Source organism: Oncorhynchus clarkii, unplaced genomic scaffold, assembly GCF_045791955.1.
Source record: "Oncorhynchus clarkii lewisi isolate Uvic-CL-2024 unplaced genomic scaffold, UVic_Ocla_1.0 unplaced_contig_593_pilon_pilon, whole genome shotgun sequence".
NCBI lineage: Eukaryota > Metazoa > Chordata > Actinopteri > Salmoniformes > Salmonidae > Oncorhynchus > Oncorhynchus clarkii.
In genome coordinates this window covers 236-9,777 of record NW_027260328.1, presented here as the reverse complement: position 1 = coordinate 9,777, position 9,542 = coordinate 236, and the positions used below count along the sequence as shown (strand labels likewise).

Genomic DNA, 9,542 nt, shown 5'->3' with positions numbered 1-9,542 from the left:
GAACCACACATGCGGAGATCATCCGTTCACCTACTGAATAACTCATTCATAAATGAAAAAAAAAACAGGCGAAAAATAAATCATCAATCATCTGGGTTTTTTAAGTGTCTGTCCTATATATAGGAGATATGAGAAAACTCGGGGAATATACAGTACCAGTCAATAGTTTGGACATGCCGACTCATTCAAGGGCTTTTCTTTATTTTGTACTATTTTCTACATTGTAGAATACTAGTGAAGACATCAAAACTATGAAATAACACATATGGAGTGTTAAACAAATCAAAATATATTTTATATTTGAAATTCTTCAATAAGTCACCCTTTGCTTTGATGACAACTTTGCACACTCTTGGGATTCTCTCAACCAGCTTCGTGAGGAATGCTTTTCCAACAGTCTTGAAGGAATTCCCACATATGCTGAGCACTTGTTGGCTGCTTTTCCTTCACTCTGCGGTCCAACTCATCCTAAACCATCTTAATTGAGTTGAGGTCGGGTGATTGTGGAGGCCAGGTCATCTGATTCAGCACTCCATCACTCTCTTTCTTGGTCAAATAGCCCTTACACAGCATGGAGGTGTGTTTTGGGTCATTGTCCTGTTGAAAAACAAATGACAGTCCCACTATGTGCAAACCAGATGGGATAGCATATCACTGCAGAATGCTGTGGTAGACATGCTGGTTAAATGTGCAAATCACAGACACGGTGTGGGGGTGCTTTGCACCCCACATCACATCCTCCTCCTCCATGCTTCACAGTGGGAACCACACATGCGGAGATCATCCGTTCACCTACTCTGCGTCTCACAAAGACACGGCCGTTGGAACCAAAAATCTCAAATTTGGACATCAGACCAAAGGACAGATTTACACCAGTCTAATGTCCATTGTTTCTTGGCCCAAGCAAGTCTCTTCTTCTTATTGGTGTCCTTTAGTAGTGGTTTCTTTGCAGTAATTCGACCATGAAAGCCTCATTCACGCAGTCTCCTATGAACAGTTGATGTTGAGATGTGTCTGTCATTTGAACTCTGTGAAGCATTTATTTTGGCTGCAATTTCTGAGGCTGGTAACTCTTATGAACTTATCCTCTGCAGCAGAGGTAACTCTGGGTCTTCCATTCCTGTGGCGGTCCTCATGAGAGCCAGTTTCATCATTGCGCTTGATGGTTTTAGCGACTGCACTTGAAGAAACTTTCAAAGTTCTTGAAGTGTTCCGTATTGACTAACCTTCATGTCTTAAAGTAATGATGGACTGTCGTTTCTCTTTGCTTATTTGAGCTGTTCTTGCCATATTTGAGCTGTTCTTGGTCTTTTACCAATTAGGGCTGTCTTCTGTATACCACCTATACCTTGTCACAACACAACTGATTGGCTCAAATGCATTAAGAAGGAAAAAAATTCCACAAATTAACTTTTAAAAAGGCACACCTGTTAATTGAAATGCATTCCAGGTAACTTCCCCATGAAGATGGTTGAGAGAATGCCAAGAGTGTGCAAAGCTGTCATCAAAGCAAAGGGTGGTTACTTTGAAGAATCTCAAATATAAAATATATTTTGATTTGTTTAACACTTTTTTGTTTACTACATGATTCCATATGTGTTATTTTATAGTTTTGATGTCTTTCTACAATGTAGAAACTAGTAAAAACAAAGAAAAACCCTGCAATGAGTAGGTGTGTCCAAACTTTTGACTGGAACTGTATTATAACTAGTTATTTATTTATACATATTTGTAATCAGAACGCCGTCCGATGGGAAATCTCCATATCCTGATAATTTGTATATCCCCCACCACCTCCAGATCCAGCAGGCCGGGGCACGTTCCCTCTCCCTCTCCCCAGCCAAAGTGACCCTCTCTGGGCTAGACTAGCTTGGCAGACCAGGCCAGCTCTGGGGATCAGCTGGTGAAGCAGGCCTTTATAATGCCTCTGTTATTGGACTGGAGGAAATAGATCAACACTTAACATTGCAGTCTGCAGCCCTGAGGTCCTAAAATACTGCACACACTCACACGTGTGCACACATACACACTCACACCTGTGCACACACAAACACTCACACGTGTGCACACACACACACTCACACGTGTGCACACACACACACACTCACACGTGTGCATACACACACACTCATACAGACAAAGGTAAAGTCCTACTGGTTTGAGATTCAATTCTTGTTTGCCATGTCACCTGTTTAAGTTAGAATTTTTGTCCAAGCTGACAAGTGATCAAACATCTCCCTACAAATATTCTCTCTCTCTCTTTCCTCCTCTCCTCTTCCTCCCTTCCTTTCCCACCTGCCTTCCCTCTCCCTCTTCCTCTCTTCTCTTATTCCCTCTCTATCTCGCCCTTCCTCTCCCCCTTGGTGTTCTTGTTGTTGCTGCTGCTGTCTGGGTCTGTGTGCATTTGCCCTCTCACATTGATCTATAATGGACGGATTTCCATCGCGTTTGATGCCCGACTTCAAAGCCGCTGTGATTATGATTCCGATCACACCGGCGAAGTAAAATGGAATTATCATTGGCACCAGGGAGAGTCAGGAGAGAAGGTCAGGGGGGGCTGGGGTACTGGTAGTGTGGGGGATAGGAGAGCTCCCTAACACAGAGGGCAAACTAATGGGACGAAGGGAGGGAGGGAGGGAGGGAGGGAGGGAGGGAGGGAGGGAGGGAGGGAGGGAGGGAGGGAGGGAGGGAGGGAGGGAGGGAGGGAGGGAGGGAGGGAGGGAGGGAGGGAGGGAGGGAGGGAGGGAGGGAGGGAGGAAAAGAGGGAGAGTTGTCCTGATGTCCTTTCTATCTCATTTGGTAGATCATTGAGCTTATAACTCCAGAATAGTGGGTTTGATTCACAGGACCACCAATATGTAAAATGCATGTTTCTTTGGATAAAAACCTCGGCTAAATGGCATATATTGTTTATATATTATGAGATGCAGGAAGGAAGAGGCGAGGGAGGGAGAGGATAGAGAGAAGGGTTGAGTGGGCTACTTTCTAAATGTAATCGATTACAGTTACTAGTTATGTCCAAAACTGTAATCAGTAACATAACTTTTGGATTACCCAAACACAATAACTTAATCTGATTACTTTTGGATTACTTTCCCTTTAAGAGGCATTATTATAAGAAGACAAAAGTAATTAATTTAACACATTTGGTGTGTCATCATAGTGGTCTCTGACTTGTGGTCAGACTCACTCAGGTGGAACTTAAATTTGTGCCTTTTTCAAGACAGCAGCTACTCTACTTGGGGTGCAAATACATCAAGGCACTTACATTACATATAAAAGAAAATATAAAACAGTAATCAGTTACTCCCCAACATGTAATCAGTTACTCCCCAACATGTAATCAGTTACTCCCCAACATGTAATCAGTTACTCCCCAACATGTAATCAGTTACTCCCCAACATGTAATCAGTTACTCCCCAACATGTAATCAGTTATTCCCCAACATGTAATCAGTTATTCCCCAACATGTAATCAGTTACTCCCCAACATGTAATCAGTTACTCCCCAACATGTAATCAGTTACTCCCCAACATGTAATCAGTTACTCCCCAACATGTAATCAGTTATTCCCCAACATGTAATCAGTTATTCCCCAACATGTAATCAGTTACTCCCCAACATGTAATCAGTTACTCCTCAACATGTAATCAGTTACTCCCCAACATGTAATCAGTTATTCCCCAACATGTAATCAGTTACTCCCCAACATGTAATCAGTTACTCCCCAACATGTAATCGGTTATCTCCCAACATGTAATCAGTTACTCCCCAACATGTAATCAGTTACTCCCCAACATGTAATCAGTTACTCCCCAACATGTAATCAGTTATTCCCCAACATGTAATCAGTTACTCCCCAACATGTAATCAGTTACTCCTCAACATGTAATCAGTTATTCCCCAACATGTAATCAGTTATTCCCCAACATGTAATCAGTTACTCCCCAACATGTAATCAGTTATTCCCCAACATGTAATCAGTTACTCCCCAACATGTAATCAGTTATTCCCCAACCCTGATGAAGAGAGAGGGGGAGAAGACAGCAAGGTAACCACCGCACTGACTAACCAATCAAGGATTGAAAACCCTGTGTTGTTTGGCCGTTCAACCAATGACTGGAGAATTCCACACCAAAGGGTGTGTGTTACTGAGGACAAGGTCGAGGATTCATGTAAGTGATGCTTCATTTCAAAAGTTATGTTGAAAGCTCAACATTGGCAACCACATACAATACTGTTCAAAAGTGTGGGGTCACTCAGAAATGTCCTTGTTTTTGAAAGAAAACATATTTTTTGTCCATTAAAATAACAACAAATTGATCAGAAATTCAGTGTAGACTTTGTTCATGTTGTAAATTACTATTGTAGCTGGAAACGGCAGATTTTTTAATGGAATATCTACATAGGGGTACAGAGGCCCATTATCAGCAACCATCACTCCTGTGTTCCAATGGCACATTGTGTTAGCTAATTCAAGTTTATAATTTTGTGCTGATTAAAGAAGCAATTAAACTGGCCTTCTTTAGACTAGTTTAGTATCTGGAGCATCAGCATTTGTGGGTTCGATTACAGGCTCAAAATGGCCATAAACAAAGCAGTTTCTTCTGAAACTCGTCAGTCTATTCTTGTTCTGAGACATGAAGGCTATTCCATGCGAGAAATTGTCAAGAAACTGAAGATCTCGTACAATGCTGTGTGCTACTCCCTTCACAGAACAGCTCAAATTGGCTCTAACTAGAATAAAATAGGAGTTGGAGGCCCCGGTGCACAAGTGAGCAAGAGGACAAGTACATTAGTGTGTCTAGTTTGAGAAACAGACGCCTCACAAGTCCTCAACTGGCAGCTTCATTAAATAGTACCCGCAAAACACCAGTCTCATCTTCAACAGTGAAGAGGCCTACATAGAACCATAGGATAATATTAACAATGTGAATAAACACTGGATGACTGACAGGGGGCGCTGTTTTGAAGCCACTACGAAGCCATTTTAGTATTTCTCCTCCAGTGTAAAATTAGTATTTCTCCAGTGTAAAACCAAAAAGATTTTGGAAGCTATAGAAATGCATTTATTAACGTTTACATTCATTTTTGCCATGTATATTCTACTACAGACACCTTAATGCATACTTTTAAATTATTATCTCATTAGAGAGTACTAATGTTACTGTCCCAACTAGAGAAACAAATACTAATGTATGTAATTTTGTCCTTGAAGCATTGGAGAACTGCTCCTTCTCAGGAGTACCAATATGGCGGCTGCTTCAAACCTCTCAATGGCCAGTACATACAGTAGCATGAACAATCCATGATCGGGTTACAGTAGAACGGGTTACAGTAGAACGGACCAATACAGTATAGTAGCCTACATACAGTATTTGTATTAATGGCTTTGAATAAAGTATCCAAGACCGCCCTCACGTGGTTGATTACACACGTCGTAGTGGCCTGAAAAAGCAACATTGGAGTGTGATGCTGTCAACCTCTATAGCGATCTCAGAGCCGAGGATCCACACGGTGAACTGCGTGTCGGGACCAGAGAGAGAACCAACCGAACAGGCTTCTGTCATCCTTCTCATTCCGCCCAAGCCCCGGCTGAAGTCCGAAGCGGTAGGTTACCGTGCATTTTTTACCGTTCTAATCATCATGCGTTTTGCAGCGCCCTGAATAGCGGTCCATCTCTCCACTAATGGGATACGCGTTGCGATTTAGGTAGCATAATATAGCGTGGATGCATGATAGGCCTCTATATTTTCAAGTATCGTTTAAGATCCATATATTCGTATGTTTTTAGCAGTTTGTGGTAGCCCAAGCTTTAACAGCATCATGTCAGATTAGTCTGGTCGTGTCATATGTTGTTTTATAGCCGACAGCAGCATCATTCACAACATGAGACCAGTTCATATTCATGTTGGACTAAATATAAACACACAGGCCTGTTTGGTTTGTTCTGTTACAGCCAATCTATTAAACTAACTATTTGACTAGGCTTAATACCAATGAATCTAGTTTGTTTGGTGTGTTCTGTTACAGCCAATCTATTAAACTTACTATTTGACTAGGCTTAATACCAATGAATCTAGTTTGTTTTGGGTGTTTGATGTTATCCCTCTTTGTTGTTTATGATTGGAAATGGATGAAACAACAATAAACTGGGTATAATACCACACGGTGGCAGCATTGTAACCAAGTCCGGGGGTTCTTTAGAAAATGCATTGTCACTGTTCTGATGGGATCATTTGATGTCTTAACTCTATTAAACAAACAGGTTGTTGATTTTGAGCTATTTTTTTATATAGAGAGAGAGGAAGCTGCAAGACTGAAGTTTAAGATTTTAATGATGATCCCAAGATCCAAAAGCTTTTAACAACACTCACAACAATTAGTCTTCATCCTCTTGTTTTGTAGGTTACTCTGATCCTGCACATAAAATGACCCTCCTCTTTGAAGCTCATCCTGACAGAAAGTTATGTCATCTGTGATGTCTATGTCAGAATGTGGGAATCTCTGAACTCTGGTCCTTGTTGTTTTTAGGTGTGAACTTTGAACTCTGCTGAGGTGAACTGACAGGATTAGACAGACAAACAGCCAGACAGACTCAGACAGACTGTCCTCTAGCTGCCACCATGGGCTCCCTAGCCACCACTGCCACCCTGCTTTCCTTACTGCTACTGGGAGCTGTGACGGCCAGACTAGACACTAAAAACACCAAGACAGGTAAGGGACCAGGGACACGATGCTGCTGGCTGGTGGCCCTGAGCAACACATTTGACATTTTAGTCATTTAGCAGATGCTCTTATCCAGAGCGACTTACAGGAGTAATTACAGTAGGGTTATTTACCTTGCTCTAGGGCACTTCGACAGATTTATCACCTAGTTGGCTCGGGGATTCAAACCAGCGACTTTTCGGATTCTGGCCCAACGCACTTAACCATTAGGCTTCCTGCCGCCCCCAACAAAAGGGCACAGAGGGACTTTCCTTGGATGGTTATTTTCCCTGGATAGCCAATCCAGCCAGTAATGAAAATTGATTATTTAGAGGGCTCACTGGGTTCCAAAGCTCTTAACATTGAAAGGAGGAACTCACATCCACTAGACAGGACACCAGGACAGGGAAGAGAAGGGGCCTGTTTATCCAGTAGACAGGACACCAGGACAGGGAAGGGGCCTGTTTATCCACTAGACAGGACACCAGGACAGGAAAGGGGTCTGTTTATTCAGTAGACAGGACACCGGGACAGGGAAGGGGCCTGTTTATCCACTAGACAGGACACCAGGACAGGGAAGGGGCCTGTTTATCCACTAGACATGACACCAGGACAGGGAAGGGGTCTGTCTATCCACTAGACAGGACACCAGGACAGGGAAGGGGCCTGTTTATCCACTAGACAGGACACCAGGACAGGGAAGGGAAGGGGCCTGTTTATCCAGTAGACAGGACACCAGGACAGGGAAGGGGCCTGTTTATCCACTAGACAGGACACCAGGACAGGAAAGGGGTCTGTTTATTCAGTAGACAGGACACCAGGACAGGGAAGGGGTCTGTCTATCCACTAGACAGGACACCAGGACAGGGAAGAGGCCTGTTTATCCACTAGACAGGACACCAGGACAGGGAAGGGGCCTGTTTATCCAGTAGACAGGACACCAGGACAGGGAAGGGGCCTGTTTATCCACTAGACAGGACACCAGGACAGGGAAGGGGCCTGTTTATCCACTAGACAGGACACCAGGACAGGGAAGGGGTCTGTCTATCCACTAGACAGGACACCAGGACAGGGAAGGGGTCTGTTTATCCACTAGACAGGACACCAGGACAGGGAAGGGGCCTGTTTATCCACTAGACAGGACACCAGGACAGGGAAGGGACCGGTTTATCCAGTAGACAGGACACCAAGACAGGGAAGGGGCCTGTTTATCCACTAGACAGGACACCAGGAAAGGGAAGTGGCCTGTTTATCCACTAGACAGGACACCAGGAAAGGGAAGTGGCCTGTTTATCCACTAGACAGGACACCAGGACAGGGAAGGGGCCTGTTTATCCACTAGACAGGACACCAGGAAAGGGAAGTGGCCTGTTTATCCACTAGACAGGACACCAGGACAGGGAAGTGGCCTGTTTATCCACTAGACAGGACACCAGGACAGGGAAGGGACCGGTTTATCCAGAAGACAGGACACCAGGACAGGGAAGGGGCCTGTTTATCCACTAGACAGGACACCAAGACAGGGAAGGGGCCTGTTTATCCACTAGACAGGACACCAGGAAAGGGAAGTGGCCTGTTTATCCACTAGACAGGACACCAGGACAGGGAAGTGGCCTGTTTATCCACTAGACAGGACACCAGGACATGGGAAGGGGCAGGATGACATTAGACAAGGATAGTTTGTCATGGAGGCATCAGGCTACATTCTTAATGGAATCTGAGACCTTTTTTGGAAGTGGGGATCCGTAGAGTCAAAGGTACTGTGTGAAGAGTGTTTAGGTCTATTGGTGTAGTTCTGTGCTTTTTTGGCACTGGGTTTAGGCCTTAGTTAATTAGTAACAAAGAATGTTACTATTGTACTCTACTACATAGATTTGACAGATTTAGGCCGAGAATCTGTATTAAACTATTTTCAAATGTGTGACCTAACTATTTAAGTGGAATCAGGTTATATGAAAAATAGACTATCCATTGAGATAAAAAATATATATTTTGTGAATGAGTATCAAAAGTACAACAACTAAAATCCCCCCCCCCACCCCCCAGTGTTCCTGGACAAGCAGGAGGCCAGTGAAGTGATCACCTTATCCCGCCAGAAGAGGGCCAACGTGGGCAACGAGGAGAGCCTGCTCCCTGCCAACATGGAGAGGGAGTGTCTGGAGGAGGTCTGCAACTACGAGGAGGCCAGGGAGATCTTCCAGGACTCCTACCGCACGGTGGGCCAATGCTCCCTCTTCCCACTGAACAGATTTCTTTCCTCATACCTCCCTCTATTAGACTCCCTTCTTTCCTCACCTCCTTCAGCTCATCCTTCCTTTTCTCACCTCAGACGTCCTCTTTAACAACCTCCAAACCTTCCTCCTTACCTTGCTTCTCTCCACTCATCTCCTTTTTTAAAATCTATCTTCTTGCTTCTGATGATTTTGTAGACATTTTGAATCAAACTGACAGTGGACTTCTGATGATTCTGTAGACATTTTGAATCAAACTGACAGTGGACTTCTGATGATTCTGTAGACATTTTGAATCAAACTCACAGTGGACTTCTGATGATTCTGTAGACATTTTGAATCAAACTCACAGTGGACTTCTGATGATTCTGTAGACATTTTGAATCAAACTGACAGTGGACTTCTGATGATTCTGTAGACATTTTGAATCAAACTGACAGTGGACTTCTGATGATTCTGTAGACATTTTGAATCAAACTGACAGTGGACTTCTGATGATTCTGTAGACATTTTGAATCAAACTGACAGTGGACTTCTGATGATTCTGTAGACATGTTGAATCAAACTGACAGTGGACTTCTGATGATTCTGTAGACATTTTG

General features: G+C 43.6%; 1 protein-coding gene across 1 annotated transcript; it reads left to right on the top strand.

Moving 5' to 3' along the window:
- Nucleotides 1–5,251: 5,251 nt before the first annotated feature.
- Nucleotides 5,252–8,925, top strand: LOC139401350 (transmembrane gamma-carboxyglutamic acid protein 2-like; the record flags this gene model as incomplete). The annotated part of the gene is made up of 3 exons (XM_071145666.1): nucleotides 5,252–5,611; nucleotides 6,536–6,718; nucleotides 8,756–8,925. Coding segments are annotated over exons 2-3 (261 nt in total), but the record flags the coding sequence as incomplete, so codon positions are not given.
- Between the last annotated feature and the right edge of the window lie 617 nt (nucleotides 8,926–9,542).